The 19,425-nt window shown below is 38.5% G+C and overlaps 2 protein-coding genes across 2 annotated transcripts; one reads left to right on the top strand and one right to left on the bottom strand.

Moving 5' to 3' along the window:
* Window positions 1–9,633: 9,633 nt before the first annotated feature.
* trmt44 (tRNA methyltransferase 44 homolog) lies at window positions 9,634–10,178 on the bottom strand. The gene is made up of 2 exons (XM_056242325.1): window positions 9,850–10,178; window positions 9,634–9,768 (listed from the first exon to the last, which is right to left on the bottom strand). The coding sequence occupies exons 1-2, from the start codon at window positions 10,163–10,165 to the stop codon at window positions 9,650–9,652; spliced, it is 435 nt and encodes a 144-aa protein (XP_056098300.1). The 5' UTR covers window positions 10,166–10,178; the 3' UTR covers window positions 9,634–9,649.
* Window positions 10,179–11,519: 1,341 nt separating this feature from the next.
* On the top strand, window positions 11,520–18,965 carry rpl34 (ribosomal protein L34). Its single transcript, XM_056242332.1, has 4 exons — window positions 11,520–11,669; window positions 11,813–11,912; window positions 18,218–18,321; window positions 18,841–18,965. Exons 1-4 carry the CDS (start codon window positions 11,605–11,607, stop codon window positions 18,923–18,925), a joined length of 354 nt encoding a protein of 117 aa, XP_056098307.1. The 5' UTR covers window positions 11,520–11,604; the 3' UTR covers window positions 18,926–18,965.
* Window positions 18,966–19,425: the final 460 nt, after the last annotated feature.

Below are 19,425 nucleotides of genomic sequence, written 5' to 3'. Positions count from 1 at the left end.
ACTATTACCTAAAACTGCATCTATTAATGCAGATTGTCTGTCATTCTTACTACTTTGAGTAAAGATAAACGATGGAGCAAGATTTATTTTACAAACATTTATGTTACATCAGTCATTCACGTTCGTGCAGGGCGAACATACGCACCGTTATTGATACAGATCCTCCATGTGCATCGCAATTAATTAGAAATATACACATCGATTAATTCAACTTTGATACCAATCTTTAATTTGAAAGTCACGTGTCTAGTATCTGTAAAATCGCATTTTTCCATCTAAAAAATATATCTAAATTACGCCATATGCTCTCATTGACAAATGCGGAACAATTAGTTCATGCGTTCATGACCTCAAGGCTATATTATTGTAATGCTCTACTGGGTGGTTGCCCTGCACGCTTAATAAACAAACTACAGCTAGTTCAAAACGCAGCAGCTCGAGTTCTTACCAGAACCAGGAAGTATGACCATATTAGCCCGGTTCTATCAACACTGCATTGGCTGCCTATTAAACATCGTATACATTTTAAAATATTGCTGATTACTTACAAAGCACTAAATGGTTTAGCTCCCCAGTACTTAAGCGAGCTCTTAACGCATTATAGTCCTTCACGTCTATTGTGATCTCAAATTTTCGGCCAGTTGATAATACCTAGAATATCAAAATCGACTGCTGGTGGTAGATCCTTTTCCTATTTAGCACCAAAACTTTGGAACAGTCTTCCTACCATTGTCCGGGAAGCAGACACACTCTGTCAGTTCAAAGCTAGACTAAAAAAACATCTCTTTGACCTAGCATTCACATAATACATTATCGACTTCTATAATTCAATGTTAGGCTGCATAGATTAGGTCAGCCGGAACCGGGAACACTTCCCTTAAACCCTGATGTACTCGTTACATCATAAGAAGAATGGCATCTACGCTAATTTTAGTGTCTTTGTTTATCCCAAGGTTTTCCCGCAGCCTGCCGGATGCAGGCCGTTTCCAGATCTGACGAAGGACCTTCGCCTGGACCCGATGACAACGCAGTGCTGAAGTGCCAACTAGCCTCTCCCTATGGAGGATCCCTATACCACTCTACAGATAAAGCGTTGTGGAAATTTCGGTTCACGTACCAACCCCGAAGTGATAAAATAAAATTCTGTATCAAAATTTAAAGGCAAGACAAGTAGTTTGTTTAGGCATGGTTTGTAGGGAATTACAAACCTGCGCACATATATTCAAACGCACATAAACTATAGAATCAATTCTTATGCGCATGTGAATGCCATCAGTGTTTATCACAGGTTCGCGTTTAAAGTCTGTTTAGAGAGAACGGTGTCGTCTTGGCGGCCCCTAATTTAATAACAAATTATTATTTCGACAAAAGTGAATCAATCAAAACTAACTTTAGCTGGAAAATAACATTATTCAAGAACCGCTATAAAACCAAACCAATCTCTGTTACCTTAAATTATATGTTTATCTCTGTAAAGCTGCTTTGAAACAATCTACATTGTTAAAAGCGCTATATAAATGAGGATATTAATTCGATTCTTAGCATTTTAAATCGATTATTGACCGAAATAAACGATTCACGATTCAAAAATACATGTTTCAAGATCGGTGCATATGCATCGTCAGGATTTGTGTTTTTGAGGTTTGCGCAGAGATAACAGATAATCGTTTGCACCTTCGAACCCATTTCAGGGAGTGCATTCTCGAGACACCAGGCACTATTTTGTGCTGATGGGCGGCCAGAGTGCGTTAAGAGTTTTTCTGTTAGAACGGTGTCGTATTAGCACCTAAGTTAATAACTAATGATCTTCGCAACGGAAGTGAATCAATCAAAACTAACTTTAGCTGGACAATAACTTTATCCTAATGCTGTTGTAAAGCCTAAACAATCTGTTACGGTAATTTCTATTATAACTGTAAAGCTGCTTTGAAACAACCCATACTGTTAAAAGCGCTTTATAAATGAAGGTGACTTGACCTTGTAATCGATGCATCGAGAAAACGAGTGAATTGTTACACCCCTACTTAAGACGAATGCTGAACATAGATTAGTTAGCTTGATTCCTGCACGTACAATACATGCATTGCATGGAACATCCAGGTTATAATACGTATAGGTCATAGCAACATACATAGGTACCTCATAGCCCACCTGGCATGGGTTTTCCGCAAAGGTTATTACTGTGTTTGGGAGAAACCACAAACGATGACGGATTCCTTGTCTGTGCTTTTTACACCGAGATTGTGTAAAACAGCAATGCGCATAGAAATAACCCACGAGGGTAACCATTCGCGCAGAAAGGCAGCAGTGTCTGTGCCTGTAACAACAGACTGCGAATAGACGAGCCAACGTGAACACCACTTAGCAGGGGCGTCAACAACTGTCGTAATAGTCACATGATCTATTTGACACCACCCACAATGTCAGTTCACGTTGTAGATATAATAATAGATACAATAATATAAAGGCCACATCGCAATGCGAATGAAGAAACCAAAAATCACAGAACTGACCAGAATGCCCAGCACGAGATGATCATGCAGAAGGGCAAGAGGTGATCAGCCTTCTTGTGCTACTCGAAATTCTCATTGACAGTACATTCTGTCTGACGACTATAAATATTTAAAGGCGTCATGCCATTATAGCGGTATACTTGAAACAGAGAGGGCCACTGATAGGGACTATCTGACTATAAGGAGATATAATTGAGGCCCACGAAACTCATTATATGATATTTTTGCCATATCGCCCACCCCTACTACAGCTGTAGCGCCTTAGAAATAATAGAACACAGAAGGGTGTGTCGTGAATGCATCAGTTTGTATATGAGCAGCTATTAGTGCGAGCAGAGGCACTGCACATCTGTGTAAACGACCTCGTTGAGACACGCGCCAGAGAGGGGTGAAGCCTTTCTCCTTTCTGATATCCTATGGCTGCTCAGCCATCTTCCCCTGCACAGACAGAACATGGGGTCCGAATAGTGAATTTCCAGGTTGTAAAACCTAGCAAAAGCGTTTTGTGACGACCAGCCCGTCGCAAAAACAATATCTGTCTTCTGACCATGACAGACCGCTGCACTGAGACAGGGAGCTGTTTCTTTCTCGTGAGTGCCGGGAATTCGTCTTCTGACCACGACAGACCGCTGCAATGAGACAAGGGCTGCTTATCGTTTGAATGAGGAATTGAAGTGATTTGTGCTTTATACATGGCAGATCGCCGCTCTAGGCGGGGAGCTTGCATGTATACAGATACAGGTCCATGCTTAGAACCTTAGCTACAGTCTCAGCGCTCGGCTCGCAACTCTACCACGGGGGAAGAGCGTGAAAGGCCGGGCTTAAATCCTTTTGAAGGGTTGGGTGAGAGGAACGCGACGCTTAGTCGGCATGAGCTCATCACAGGAGTTCATAAGGTCCACCGCTGGTATAGAGGGCAGACGGACTGAGGGATGCCCAGGCAGAAACACCGCGACACGGGAGGCATCTGAAAGAATTTGTCATACTCATCAGAACGCTGTGGGGGGAAGCGGCAATTCAGGCACTATATTTCGCCCACAAGATTTCATAAGGCTTCAGTAGATTCGAGGAAGGAGGGGATAACCCCAAAGCGCCATCTTCAATGACGCAGTGTCGAGAGACCGACACGAAAGGGAACAATGAATTAGTCATTCATTCAAGCCATAAGTCACCTAATCACGTGTTTATATTAATAAGCCACAAATACGGTAATTATAATGTACCTTAATTTGCCTATATAAAATACATAGCCTAATAATAGCCACTCAAGTTCACCGAGACGGAGACAGCAGAAAGCGCATCCTATTTGTTTTCTTTATTTACGAAAGCACAATTTTACTGTTATTGTGAGTTTAAAAGTACACCCTTGCACCCTTTACAGTTTGCATTACCAAAAATTACAGAGTATTTTAAGTTAAAGAAAGTGATCACTCCGGCACCTGTACGTCATGCAGTAAGCGCGCTCTCCACACAAACACTTGGATATGCGCCCTAATAATAGCGCACATTTATCTAGGTTAACATTAGAGTGAGGGAACTTGTAAAGTTGCTGCTACTTACATGTTTCAAGTGATAAACCATATTTCAGTCAATGAATCATAGGCAAATGTTTGGATTTCCTGCCGTTAACGATCTGTCCGTTACAGCCTGCGTGACTTCGCCACTTCCTATGATTATTTTCATCCTGCGACTAACAGACTAATAAAATTTTGGTCGACCAAGCCTCTTCTATTCATTTACTCGACTATTAGGGGGCAGACCAAAGCAAAACAGCTTTCAATAATAAAATTTCCTCCATTTACAGGTAAATTTTAAAATTAGCATTATTAATTGTCTTACACCATTGGCACAACTGCTTAAAGTACTTAAATGTTTTATAAAAGACCAATGAAATTACTTTACAGGCCATTTTCTTTCTTGTATTGACATGTTGAGTCAAGTCAAGTCACCTTCATTTATATAGCGCTTTTAACAACCTAGATTCTTTCAAAGCAGCGATAATAGGAAATTAAAGTAACAGAGATTGTTTTGGCTTTACAGCAGCTCTAGAATAAAGTTATTGTCCAGCTAAAGTTGTGGGACAAATCTGTAGCCATTAAAGAAAAAGTATTTAGTTTCATATTTATGTTTAAATAATAAATAATTTAATCTATGTTGATTATATGAAAAGTGAACAGCATGAGTAAGATAGGACCATAAGATGCACAATATATCAGGAGACATATGGAGTGGGTCAGACATGATTTTGACCACTTTATTAAGTTTTGTCTTGTAGAAAGCCTTTCTTTAAAGTGAATTTCGTTTGTATAAATTGTATCTTAATTTTAATCAATGTGTCATCAACCAATAGCCTGGATTTATTAAATAAGCAAATATAGCAGACAATATAATCAGGACATGGAGGCGCTGGCGCGATCATTTGCTTTGCACGTGAACTGGAGCTCGTCTCATAAATAGGGTTGGGAACCGAAAATCTGTGTTTTTGAAAAATACCTGAACCATGCGAAATTCCTAAGTTATTTATGTTCCGAAAACGGTTCTGGTGCGATCTGTGGGCGAAGTTCTGGGAGCTTATCCTTTAATAGCGATGTCTCACCTCATGAATATTAAAATAGTAATGAATGCACTGAAAAGCTCTTGCGCTACTCATATACGTTTTGCGTCAGGTATCAACACACAGAGAGAGTATAAGACAGTACAGCTGCACGATTAATCTTAAATCCCAATCTCGATTCAAACACCCACGCGATCTTATTCCTAAATGACAAAAATCTGTTTGCGCTGTCGCTGACCCAGAGAGAGCAGTTGTCATGAAACCGCTTACTTTGAGTCTTTTCAACCACACAGTATCGAGTGTTACAAATATTCAAATGATCACAGAAGTATTGAGATAAAAGTTTACAGTTCGAGTATAAACACTAATGTCTACGGTAGCAACCAAAATAGAGTAAATAACCTTTTGAAAGTCGCTTCAAATAACGAGTATCGATTACATCTGATGCTTCAAAACATTCATAAAGACGACTGTTAAAGCTGCAGTCCGTAACCTTTTTGTGTTCAGAATTTACTAAATGTATATAATGAGTGAGTACATCATAAATGGCTTTTTTCAAACCGTGTTTTTGTCTTATCCTGAATCACTACGTTAAGCCTGTAATAAGCATTTATACTCTGACTACTTTACACCGGTCGAGTCGGCACCGCTGCAGAGAAGCCCAGTACCTGTGTGACTCGTCATAGATGTAAACAGAGAGGAGTAGCTCCGGCTACAATGTTCTTCCACAAGACGCATGCAGTTCTATTTATTAACCGCGAAAGAAGTGAAGTCTTTATGAATCAATCATTCAAACCGATTTTAAAAATAATCTGTTTCACCTGTCTGGATCTTACATGTGTGTTCAAGCATATTCTACCCCTTCTGAGAGGGTATTCTCCACTGCTGGAGATACAATAAACTATGGAGGGATTATTGGGTCAGATCGAAAACTAAAAGTCTAAAACTAAAAGTCTAAGTCGAAAACTAAAAGTCTAAGTCGAAAATGAATTTGGTATTTAGGATTGGGCATTTGGTATTTAGGATTGGACATTTGGTATTTAGGATAGGGCATTTCGTATTTAGGATTGGGCATTTGGTCATTTAGCCATTTAGGATTTGGCATTTAGGGATTTAGGATTGGGCATTTAATCATTTAGCCATTTAGGATTTGGCATTTAGGGATTTAGGATTGGGCATTTAATCATTTAGGATTGGGCATTTGATGATTGAGGATTGAGGAGTGTATGCAAATAAGGAGGCGTGGCCCAAATACTGGAGGCTGGGTTTGAAATGGCTGGTGCGCAGATGCACCTTATGGACAGCAGAGGGAGCTCCAGTGCTAAGGAGCACACTAATGAAACCAAACAGAGCGAGTGAGCAGGTCTGGAGCGAGGACTGTACTTTACTAATGTGATAACTTCAACTTAATGACAGCGTTGTATAGGGGTACTGGAACGGTACATGTATTCCTATTAATCCGAAACGGGGAGGCGCGGGCGCGATCGAACTGGGTGTGTGTGTGTGTGTGTGATTTTGGTTGGGTGACAGTTGTAGGTTACAGTTTGACAAGATTTTAGAGTGTGACAAAAGCACAATGTTGTATTTTATTGCGAGTGTACTGTACACAAATATACACACTTTGCAGTTTGAACTTTGCGCACACACTCCAACATTGCAATCTTGACGTCGCAGCCTGTTTATTATGCTGCGTTCACACCAAACGCGAATAGAGCGAAATGTATCGCTATGAGTTTTATTTATTTAATAAATTCGTGCACCGAACCGTGATGCCTGTAGGCTACCGTTTCGGTTCAATAGGAATACATGTACAGTTCCAGTACCCCTATACAACGCTGTCATTAAGTTGAAGTTATCACATTATAAAGTACAGTCCTCGCTCCAGACCTGCTCACTCGCTCTGTTTGGTTTCATTAGTGTGCTCCTTAGCACTGGAGCTCCCTCTGCTGTCCATAAGGTGCATCTGCGCACCAGCCATTTCAAACCCAGCCTCCAGTATTTGGGCCACGCCTCCTTATTTGCATACACTCCTCAATCCTCAAATGCCCAATCCTAAATGGCTAAATGATTAAATGCCCAATCCTAAATCCTAAATGGCTAAATGACCAAATGCCCAATCCTAAATATGAAATGCCCAATCCTAAATACCAAATGCCCAATCATAAATACCAAATTCATTTTCGACTTAGACTTTTAGTTTTCGACTTAGACTTTTAGTTTCAAACTTAGACTTTTGGTTTTCGTTTAAGACTTTTAGTTTTAGACTTTTAGTTTTCAATCTGACCCAATAATTCCTCCATAATAAGCTAGGGGAGGTCCCAAATTCTCCTAGAGAATGCAGAAATGTTTTATTTTCCTTAGAGATGTTCCGATACCCTTTTTCCCTTCCCGATACCTGGACTCAGGGTATCGGCCGATACCGAGTTCTGATCCGATACCTGGGTGTGTATCTATACAGCTGCAATTCATACTAGCACTGTATGAATTGATAGAATTATTTTATGGTGTGCTTCAGACTTATCCCTTAATAAAACATGAACAAATACAGTGAACTAGAGTATTTTTATTATCTGACATACATTTCACAGCAATATATTATTTATTTTTCTTAAGTGAAAAAGAACTTAAAATGCAGTCACACATCTAATTCTTTAAACTGAAAAAGATATTTTAGATTTACAATATAACTGTATAAAAAAGTGCAACAAATAAATCTAGGAATCTAAAAAATTATATATGAATAATATAAGAAAATAACCTCTTTATAACTTAAAGTCCAGAAACAATTTTGTTAAATACACGGCATTTCAGTTGACAGCGGCTGGTCATCCAGAACAATAAACTCGATAATTTTGTCGGTTATATTTATCGCTCGTTGGCTGTCTTTTGAAAACGTTTCTCTTCGTTTGAATGAAGCTTCCAGAGATTGTTGATTCTGGCGCGGCTCATCCTTCTCTGCCCTTGCCTTTGTGTTCTGCGGGTCGGGGTGACGCGTCTTCAAATGCTTTATTAAGTCTCGAAGCTGCTAATCTTGTGCCACCCCTCGAAATTGCAGTATAGCATATGAGACATATCGCAGTTTTACTGGCTGGTTGGTCCAGTCTTAAATACTGCCAAACAGCGGACATACTGCTAGCGCGCGCTTTCTTCTTCGCTGCTCTAAACAGTGGTTACTTGTGGCAACAGCACAACTTCCTGTGTTGTCACAAGCAGCTACTGTTTAGAGCAGCAAAGAAGAATTGATCTCCAATTTGCAGCGTTAAGCAAAGCTAGCATGCATAACTAGTTGTTTAAGAAAAGGGCATCGGATCGGTACATGGGTAGAAGTACTCGCCGATACCGATGCCAGAATTTTTATTGGTATCGTCGGCATTTCCGATACTAGTATCGGAACAACTCTAATTTTCCTGCAAAAATTGCTAAATAATATGTTGAATTTGTTGACATTACCAGTCTGTTAAACTCATTTGACAAGTATAAGAGAAAACAACACAAAAAGGATTTTGCATTTTTCCTTTCATACTATTTTTTATTAGTCGTTTTAATCATTTTTATTGAATGGGAACAAGAACCGAAACCGGAAAATTTCTTACAATTCCCAAACCTACTCCAAAATAATGAACCGAAACTCAGCGTATAGGCTACTTGCCTCACAGACATGAGATATATATCCATAGAAAGCTTGAAATGTCTACCTTTAAACAAAACAATTCAAAACGAAAAGAAACAGACTACTCTCTGCTTATTACTCTCTGCCGTAAATGTGCATTTCTCTCTATAGGCGTGTTCACTACTGCGAAGATGGTGAGTCAGCATCGTCAACTTCATCTTTGCAGCCGACACTGACACAGAAAACACTAGTTTATTAATAAACAATTAAAATGTCTGCTTTTCTATATTTGACATATTCATAATCATTAGCCTACTTTTGCCGGTTCTTTGTGGCAAGGTTTAAGCGTGCGCTTGAGTGCGGAATAGGCTAATTACGTAATGGCTCCTTATATTATATTATATATTTAAGTAATTAAATAAATATAAATATGCGATTAGTCGACTAATGGTTTAAATGAGCAACTACTAGTCGACTAGAAAAAACTTTAGTCGGGGGCAGCCCTACTTATTTAATATATTTTCGAACCAGCATGTCACAAAGTGCAGAAAGGCGCTCTCTGCTCTGCAGGAAATATTACCACTCCACTCACATGCTTTGGTGTGAAACAATGTGTTCTTCGGTTGTCAGAGTTTATTGACAGCTTTTAGGTGCGTTATTGGCTGTGTCACCCTCTGGTTACATGAACCACAACATCAGCAACGAAAACATGGGGATTTTATTTTTTAGACAATGAACGCACAACCTATTTGATATTCTGTAATTAAATCAACTAATTAAATATTCGAAAATCGTGATTCATCCCTACCAAACACAAGTCAAAACTTCAACGTAGCCTACTCATTGAACAGTTTTCACATTTTGAGGCCTTTAATTAATATTCCATTCAAAGACACAACATTGAATGGTTAATCAGTGTGGTGATACCAGTCAATGTATTTTCTTTTCTTTTTCATTTCCATCCAAGTATACTCACCATTCATCTGGCTTCAACTGCAGTTGGATTTGATAAATATTACTGCTCTTGAGAGTAACCTGTCCCACACCATTCACTTCAAAAGGGATAAATGTCACTGCATTTCCAACCATATCTAAAAAAAAAGAGAGACATTTTTAAAAAATCAACAAGAAAGATAAAATATCCAACAGGTTAATTCCGGGCTGTGTCTCACCTTTAATGACAACGTCTTTGTACCGACAGTCTCCGGTCTTATTCACTTTGGGAATAATAGTTCTTACTCCAACACACCAGCGTCCTGCAGTTTCATGCTCCTCAACCACAACATCAGCGTGAAGAAACACATAAATATCAGTCATCTCAATATTGGTCCCCAGAAGACAAGATAAAACCTGATTTAATTCCGCAGTGTCCACGTCCCTGTACTCTGTCTCTGTTACGCCACACAGTCTCTTGTTTACTACATGTGGTTTCTTGATCCAGACGTCAGCAGCGGACCACAGGCTCTCTGCGCTGCGCGTATCTGTCATGTTTATTTCAGAAGGCTTCCGACCTCAATAACATACATAAAAACCGCGCACAACATTACTAGAGTAACGTTACTGTCCATTCAAACCACGTCGTCGTCGTCGTCTTCTTCTTCTTCTTCTTCTTCTTCTTCTTCTTCTTCGGTGTTTATTGGCGCTTGGCAACCTAACTTCTTGGTTCATTACCACCACCGAATGGACTGGAGTGTGGATCAGGGTATGGTGGATATGCGGGATGAAAATAAAACATAAAAAAACAAGCAAAACAAATATACAACATAGAAAAATAAAACAAAACAAATAGACAAAAAAAATAATCAAAACGACTATATTCCTTTACTTAATTTAGCCTAATTTTTTTTATAAACTTAATAATATCAATCATCATATATCTTAGCTGTTTTAGACCTGATAAAGAAAAGGCAATGGAAGAGTTTTTTTTTCTCCTGTATCCTGCAGCCAATCACTAACGGACGAAAATAAAATATTATTTATTAATCAATAATAGCCATTGTAAAAGTATAAGTAGCCTATTTGTGTGAGGAAATATAACATATTTTGTTAAAACAATTACACAGCGCATGAGAACGGTTCCAAGTCTATTTGATGCATATTAAAGGCTCTCAGCCAATCAGATTCAAGATATATTTACAAGCATGTATATTACTTTTACAATTCTTTGTAAATCAAAAATCAAATTTTTTTATTAATAATAAAACTAGCCTGTACTTTGTAAAGCTCACAATGATAGGCTATTAAAGTCTTGATGTCTTTTCTTTACTGTATTGCCTGGTTTCAGTCAGTTACGTTTTTTATTAGTAAATTTGCATTACAATGATTACAAAAATATGTATACTATTTTATAGAATATTTATTATAATATTTAGAAATAGCTTTTATTTTGCTCTCTGCTAACGTATTATTTCCGTTGCGGGCAGATTTTGAACTTTCACCCCGCCTCTTGTTCTTCCTCTTCCGCCTGCAGCGATAGAAGGTATGGTGGATTGCCTTTGCGCTTAAAATATGATTCAAATATCCATCGTCATCTGCTGTTTCTGAAGATAAAATATGTGATATTTAGAGTTATATGTGTAGTTCACAGTCTAATCGAAGAGACCATTGCCATATTAAGTCAATTAATAGTCTCAATAACGGAATTTTGTTACTTGTGTTTACACGGTGAAGTTATCATTCACGTTCCGTATAAACACGAACGCATCAGACTACGATTTTACATTTGATACGGTCTTTACAACAGTAGTGAAAGTGTGACACGGTTATAATCTTTGATTTCGTTTACGCATATTTGACAGGTGTTTGTACATTTTAAGTTTATACTCTAAATTATGCTTATTCCGGTATTAAGCCTACACTCCACACAGGCTTTGCCATCTTTTATACAGACATAAAGACAGACATCTTGTAATTTTTTTCAGGTCAAGATGGTGCAGCGCCTGACTTACCGCCGTAGGCTTTCCTACAACACTGCTTCAAACAAGACTAGACTGTGAGTGTGATTCCTGCATTGATTCAAATAATCTTCACCGGGCACCGATGTTCCCATAATAGAGTGTCTTGTGTAAACATATTCCCATATAATAGAGTGTCTTGTGTAAAAGCTGTACGTAATGACTACATCATGTCACTCAGGTCCCGTACTCCAGGTAATCGCATTGTATACCTGTATACCAAGAAGACTGGCAAGGCACCCAAGTCAGCATGTGGAATCTGCCCCGGTAGACTACGTGGTGTAAGTGATGTTCTGTGTACAGTTTTTTGTGTGCATGCCATGTTCAGTGATGTAAATAATGTTTGAGAATAGAGACCTTTGGATGAACATCTCTGGGGGAATCTAAAAGAGCCGTGTTGAATTTTCAGCTCTGTTGTAGAGACATTTTTTGGGAGGGGGGTCTTGAGGTATTAAGCATGGTATAACAATGTTAAAGGAATGTGTAGTGTAATATCTGTTGGAATAGTCAACTAATGTAGAGAAATCAATTTGTACAAAACAGCTGATTCATTCAGCAATGAAACAAATTACTTTGTTATAAGTCTTTATGAATGGCTCATTAACTCACCCAAATCGTTGGGGGAAAAAATTAGGATTAGTTCAGGAACGAAACACCACTAAGAAGCGGAGAAGTCTAACAGTTCTGCTTTTAGAACTTTTTCATTGGCGAAAACACCAATATTGACAATGTTATTTCTATAATATTATTTAAAGCTGCAGTCCGTAGCTTTTTTTGGGTTAAAAATTATCCAAAATACATATTTGAGAAAATACATAACCAGCCAGTGTTCAAAACTATCTGCTTGCCTTAGCTCGATTCAAAGCGGTAAGCTAAATAATGTTTTTAATTCCAGTGGTAATGGTGGATTTCCGCGTGAGGTTCGAGCATGTCTTTGCGTCATTACGTCAAATCTGTACACATAGAGTAGGCATGTCACGGTACCAAAATTCCAGTAGTCGGTACCGATACCATTAAAATTTTATGGTTCTCGGTACCAATTTCGGTACCACAGCAAAATCAGTTTGAACTATTTTTCCAATTTAACTATTTGAAAAAAAATATTCAATTCAATGACTTTATTATTTATGACAGTAAATGTATGAAAGCATTGAAAGCTACATGCTCATTAAACGAAAATATTGATGATATTGAGAAATATTGCTTATAAAAAAAATCAAGCGAGAAATAAGCAACCTTCTATGCACACATTATTATTAGTAGTAGTAGTATTTTTAATTAATGGAGACGTAGTTAAATCTATTGTACAGTAGCCTAATATAATTATTTCTGTCAATTTCTTTAAGTTAAACCGAACTTTTATTTTGACGGGTTGCCGTGAAGACCTTTGAGTTTCTGTGCGTGTATGATGGCGATAGTTTTTCTCAAATGAAACGGTAAAATGCTCATGAAGTGACTCTTGGAGATGAATTGAATCATGAATCATGTCATCATATCGTGAGGCAGCAGAGACTGGAAACAGTGCGAGCGTCACTCGTGCTTCAGTGTGTGTGTGAGGTAACGTTAAATGAAACCGCGCGTCTGCGCCGTTCATTCACACAGAGACAAGCAGAACATGCAGGGTTAATATTTAAATAGTCTTTTTGCAGTTGAATATACACAGACGCCACATCAGCAGCGCCGCCGGTCGCCATGTCTCAGCGCTTTCATGAAGAGAACTTCACGCCCTTCGTGCATGCATGCGCATCCAGAACCGGGTTTGACAGGGTACTCGGTACCACCGGTACTTGGTACCGTGACGTTTAAAATTGTTTAGTACCGACTTGGTACCGAAGTACCGAGTATTTTGACAACACTATAAAGGAGTCTCGGCTAGTAGGCTATAATGCGTGTGAGGATGTTGGAGGTGGAGATTTATAGCCTTTTCTCACAGCACTTGATATAATTAAACTTATCAATTTGATGGCGGATCCAGAAAGGTTCAAACGACAATCACCAGTGACAACAGATTCACCCGCTGTAAAATGCAAAAGACTTCGTTCGGACTTCGGAGTGGCTACAGAAAGAAGAGACTGCAACCGGCCCATGCGAAAACAAGGATACATATCGGAAGGACAATACATGTAGTCACGCAAGGCTTGCTTATGTTGTTAACATTAACAATTTGAGAGCAAAGTATAATTTGCACGGTTTTGCGTGATATGATAACTTATAAGCGATTTTTAGATTTAATCAGCGCGATTTACTGCAATGTCAGAACCAGAACAAAGGTGGATGTTTCTTACTAGTTCAGATGACATTTTCCGGTGAAAATTCTTATGTTGGTCATACTTCCAAAAAGAATAATCTGTGATTCTGAATGCCAGTATCCACACGGGCGCGGTGACTGACAGCCTCAGTCTCCTCAAACATTGTGTTCATCCACGCTGTGCCGTGTCGAGGGTGTTGAACTACAACTCACGTAAAGTTGATAATTCCGCGAATGACTGCAATTGCAGATTTCGAACAGAGATGGCGAAAAAGAGGGAGAACGCCGGACTGCAGCTTTAATAATAACTTGCAGTTTATTGAACTGTTGTATGAAATCAATCATGTTTGCAATCTGCTGATATTCGGAAAATCGGCACTCTTGCTCATGTCATTAAGTTATATAATGTCATAAATGTTTTAAAGTCCCTGTAAAGTCAAAATTAAGTATGTGTTCTGAGTTTGTCACACCACAGAAAAATGTGTTATTAGCCACCCAGCCAAATTTGAATGATAAAAAAAGCCGCCAAGTACATAAAATAAGCTATCAAAATGTTGAAAAAATGAGCATTATTCTCTGCTCTCAAACGCTGGGGGCGTGTCCACTGGCTGCGCTGAAACCACGCCCACTCGAGGGAAAGCTGCCGACGCTGATATTAGGTGATACTGCTTTCAGGACGGGGAGATGAAGGCCGAGGCGGGAGATAGTCGGTTCGGCCCCATTCACACAGCGGATTATCAGTGAATCCCAGTTGTCTCCGACGAAAGTTTATAAAACTATCCCGTGTAAAATGATCACTACAGAGGCGGGTGTTGGCGGTGATCCTCAGCTCTCGCATCAAGGTTGGCTCTTCACAAAATTAATCCACCTCTTCTTGATGTGATCGTTTTTAGGAAATTTAAATAAAGACACCGATCTGTTTTGTACATGACCGCATCCAGGTAGTAGCCTACGCATTTCTGTGTCGAAGGCATAGCTAGCAAGCAAACTGTAAGCTGTAGTAACTAATAATACTGACAGTAACTCGCGATTGAGCGCCAAACTTATGCGAATGTGCTCTATTGTTAGGGGAGGAGCCAGCCTCAGTGGCCTCAGTGCGTCATCAAGTAGGGGCGTGTCCAGGAGCTCAAGGGCTCCAGTGCGTCATCGAGCCCCGTTTTAGCCCCGCCCAAAAAATCTGGAAAATAGCAATGGTGAAAAACTGTTTAACGGTCTTAACTCCACAATTCAGTAATTCACAGTTCACAGTCTTTGTAATATGTTTTAGCAATACATTTCTAACATTTATAATGGGTTTAGAATTTTTTTTTAGAATTGCCTTTACAGGGACTTTAAAAACAAGAACTCATACAGGCGATTTTATTTTGTCCCCATATCTTGTATTAAAACACATAATGTGATTTTTAACATAAGGATTGACATAATTGGTAAGGACTGATTGCAAATGCTGCCATGTTGTTGAATCTCAATGATGGTACTAGAAACTAACTTGGATAAAATTGGATATCAGAATGAAATCAAAGATCAATGAAGAGTAGAACACCAGATCTGGGGACCAAGCATGACACATACACAGAAGTGCAGTTCACTCAAAGTCAGCTTTATTGTGCTCGTGCCATTTTAAAATTAATGTTACACTCCTATGGCCAACTTTATTAAATTAAAATAAAATACCTAAATAATGCAAACAAGTCATTAAATAACATTGGGCTGCATATAAAGAAACAAAATGCATGTGCCATGGATAAAATGTAATAGCCTCTGCACGGACAGTAAGGAAATTATTTTAATCAAACCATATTGTTGATGAAAATAATACGAGAACAAAAAAGCATCAATGTTTTTTTTATATTACAGTAATAGTAAACATCTTTAATATTAGGCTTACTGTTTCAAATTGCATCATTGCTGTGTGAGCTGCGCGCTGAAGAGAACGAACGTTAAACTGAATCGCTTTGCTAGAAGGTAAATGAGCTCAACGGTTGCTGAAGAATGCAACTAAACCCAAAGAATTTACAACTTTTTTTATTACAATAGTGTAAACAATTATAATATGACAGTCCCAATCATAGCTTTTAATGTATTGCATTTCTGTTTGCTTAAAGGGTTAGTTCACCCAAAAATGAAAATTCTGTCAGTAATTACTCACCCTCATGTTGTTCCAACCCCGTAAGACTTTCGTTCATCTTCGGAACACAAATTAAGATATTTTTGATGAAATCTGAGAGCTGGATCACTCCTCCATAGGCTTCTTAAGGGATCGAAACTGGCCGGCCCAAAAGTTATGAAAGACATCGTTAAAATAGTCCAAGTGGCTCAATCTTAAGTTTATCAAGCGACGAGAATACTTTTTGTGCGCAAAAAAACAAACAAAAAGAACGACTTTATTCAACTACTCTGTAAGACCGTGATATTTCACGTAGTGAAACTACGCAAAGCTTCTAGGTTGTACGTCACGCATCACACACATGACCAGCGTCGGCCAATAGTGAGCCTACGTGTGACGTGCAACCTAGAAGCTTTGCGTAGTTTCACTAGTGAAATATCATGGCCTTACAGAATAGTTGAATAAAGTTGTTCTTTTTGTTTGTTTTTTGCGCACAAAGTATTCTCGTCGCTTGATAAACTTAAGATTGAGCCACTGTAGTCACTCGGACTATTTTAACGATGTCTTTCATAACTTTTGGGCCGGCCAGTTTCGATCCCTTAAGAAGCCTATGGAGGAGTGATCCAGCTCTCAGATTTCATCAAAAATATCTTAATTTGTGTTCCGAAGATGAACGAAAGTCTTACGGGGTTGGAACAACATGAGGGTGAGTAATTACTGACAGAATTTTCATTTTTGGGTGAACTAACCCTTTAAGCTGAAAATAACTAGCACCGGGAAACTAAAGAACTTTTCTAGCGGGTGAACTCAAAACTTTAGATTAATTGGATATTTATATTACATAAACTCAATATTACGACTTACATCTGCACAAAATGACATGAATGCACAAGTGTACTTGACTGCTGGTCAGTATGTGTAGCCTGACCCCTGTTCTGGACACGCTATTCCCACAACCACACGCTGAAATGGCAACTAATCCCAGGGAATTCACAATGTTTTAATACAATAGTTCTCATTATAATGGCATGTATATGACAGTCCCAATTATTGTTATAAATGTGCAACGTTTGAGCTGCGCACGCTAAAGATAGATGATCACCTGTACAATGAAGCGCTTTACTGCATCGTTCATGAACTCAACCAAACGCATCCTGTAATAGATTCTTATATAAAGATATGATGTTGAAAAGTGATGATTGAGCTGCTAATTTAAGTTGTTACCCTTTTTGCCCGAGCTGCTAATTTAAAAGTCCGTTTCTCCTGAAACTGCAGCAAGAACAACATGCAACTTCTCATTGCTTGCAAAATAAACTGGAATCAGACGAACTGAAGTGTTGGAAAACACACATTACCATATTATTTTTCCACACCTTATTTCCAAAGGGAGTGCCATTCAAAAATAATTGTTTTACGTAATCCTTTAAGTGTTTAAATGAGCGTTTTAGCAAAAATAGTGTAACTGCCAAACATTAGGGATGTGACAGTGAGGACATTTTCCCACCGGTCAATCGGCATGTCGCTAATTCAAAAGCGAAAGTAAAATGCGCAAGAGCATTCATAACGGTGCAGAGCAAGCATTTAATTAATTCCTTTGGAAGTTGAGCTTCTATAGGAATGAACTGAAAACGCTAGCTCTGCTCTGTGCCGGATACGCAGGGCTATGAATGCCTGTGCCAATTTAGAATTGGCACCAATTCGGGTGGCAAAATTGTGGGTTCATTATTATTCTTAATGAAAAACACAACTAGAAAAACATAACTAATCCTTTGCATTTCCCTTTGAATCCAAATCTTATGCCATCATCTTGTCAGTCAGCTCCTCACTCTGGTGATAAATGAAATCTGACTCCTGCTGATCTGCTGAGCATACACATTCAGTTTTTAATTGTAGTGTCTGTTCTCTAACTAAACTAAATTAAATTACTATAAATAATCAAAATGATGGTGGGGAGCGGTGCTGCGGTGGGTAAGTGATGTAACCGGTGCTGCGGCTGAACACCGGTATCACTGACTATCGCAGCAAGCCTACCATACATACAACATTACTTGTTGTACTACCATATTAATGATACAAGTATTAGGAAAAATTAGTATCACACTACTGCTGTTGTACCAACCTTAATAACTACATCAGATTTGATTACCAAATAGGTCAGTTAAAGGTGCTGTTAAACTTGACTCATCTGAATACGTGATTGAAACCATGTTCTAATGTTTTTCCCTCAATAGATCCGTGCTGTGAGGCCCCAGGTTCTCATGAGACTCTCAAAAACCAAGAAGCACGTCAGCCGAGCTTACGGTGGTTCCATGTGTGCCAAGTGTGTACGAGACAGGTAACAAACTGAGATCATTGCGTTATTTGTAAACAAGTAGATTGGGACGGGCGATTAATAAAGGGATAGCTCATCTTATAAAAATATAGTTAATCTAATAATGTTTTGTCTCATGACAATACAGATTTGTTTGAGTGTTCTAAAACACAAAAGTAGATGTCTAAAAGAACTGTAATGATTGCCCTTTTCCATGTTATTTAAAATTGGGACAGAAGATTTTTAAAGGTTCAAAAAGGATGCAAATGCACATGTTATTGCCAAATCATGTCATTTAAGATTTGGTTGTACAGTACAGAACCAATGAAATCTGTGTTTGTATTTCATTGGCTCTGTACTGTACTCTGCAAAAATTAGTTGAATGGATTCTAATCCTCTGTTGGAAAACATTATATGAAAACAACATGAGTAAATGATGACAGTGTTTTGGTGAACCGTTAATTTAGGCATGCTCTAATTAAACTCTTGAGTTAAATGCATTCTATGAGCACATGACCCACATCCATCTGCATCACTTTTCAGGATCAAGCGAGCTTTCCTCATTGAGGAGCAGAAGATCGTCGTCAAAGTACTGAAGGCACAGGCACAGAGCCAGAAGTCTAAGTAGATGTCGATTTGTATTCTTTAAATAAAAGATTTGGAAATCACTGTTTTGTGTATTTGTTTTCCTGTGCTGATGGAATGCCCTTTATTCTAGCAGAAAATTAAGTTAATATATGCTGAGCAAATTGATATTTTAGTTAAATTGCATGGCATGCTATGGAAGCTTCTGTTATGGAATAAAAAAAGATATTGGTGACTTCTTGCAATTCTGACTCTTTTCCCTCACAATTGCAGGTAATGATGTCCAATTATATGAGGGGGGAAATGTGGGATGAAAAGTCGCAATTACCTTTATTTTTTTATTCAGTGGCAGAAACGCTTCCATAGCAAGCTAACAGTTTAGATAAAAGTGTTTGTACATGCTTGCAAACGTGTGTGCTGCCTATATATATATATACACACAAAGGAAACTGGGCTAATGAAATTTTAGATTATTGTATCTAAAGAGTTTGTCTTGTTAATAAACCCCATTGAAGGGCACAGGGTAGATTAAAACTAACAGCA

This window comes from Rhinichthys klamathensis, unplaced genomic scaffold (assembly GCF_029890125.1).
Source record: "Rhinichthys klamathensis goyatoka isolate OS25496 unplaced genomic scaffold, OSU_Roscu_1.1 h1tg000722l_1, whole genome shotgun sequence".
Classification (NCBI taxonomy): domain Eukaryota; kingdom Metazoa; phylum Chordata; class Actinopteri; order Cypriniformes; family Leuciscidae; genus Rhinichthys; species Rhinichthys klamathensis.
The sequence above is the reverse complement of the archived record's forward strand: the minus strand, read 5'-3'. Positions and strand labels throughout refer to the sequence as shown.

Bases quoted from the DNA above. Each gene is read 5' to 3' on its own strand.
- trmt44 (XM_056242325.1), bottom strand. From the start codon at position 10,165: ATGACAGATACGCGCAGCGCAGAGAGCCTGTGGTCCGCTGCTGACGTC. The intron at 9,769-9,849 runs GTGAGACACAGC...CTTTTTTTTTAG, and splicing joins CAAAGACGTTGTCATTAAAG to ATATGGTTGGAAATGCAGTG.
- rpl34 (XM_056242332.1), top strand. From the start codon at position 11,605: ATGGTGCAGCGCCTGACTTACCGCCGTAGGCTTTCCTACAACACTGCT. The intron at 11,913-18,217 runs GTAAGTGATGTT...TTCCCTCAATAG, and splicing joins GCCCCGGTAGACTACGTGGT to ATCCGTGCTGTGAGGCCCCA. The intron at 18,322-18,840 runs GTAACAAACTGA...ATCACTTTTCAG, and splicing joins GCCAAGTGTGTACGAGACAG to GATCAAGCGAGCTTTCCTCA.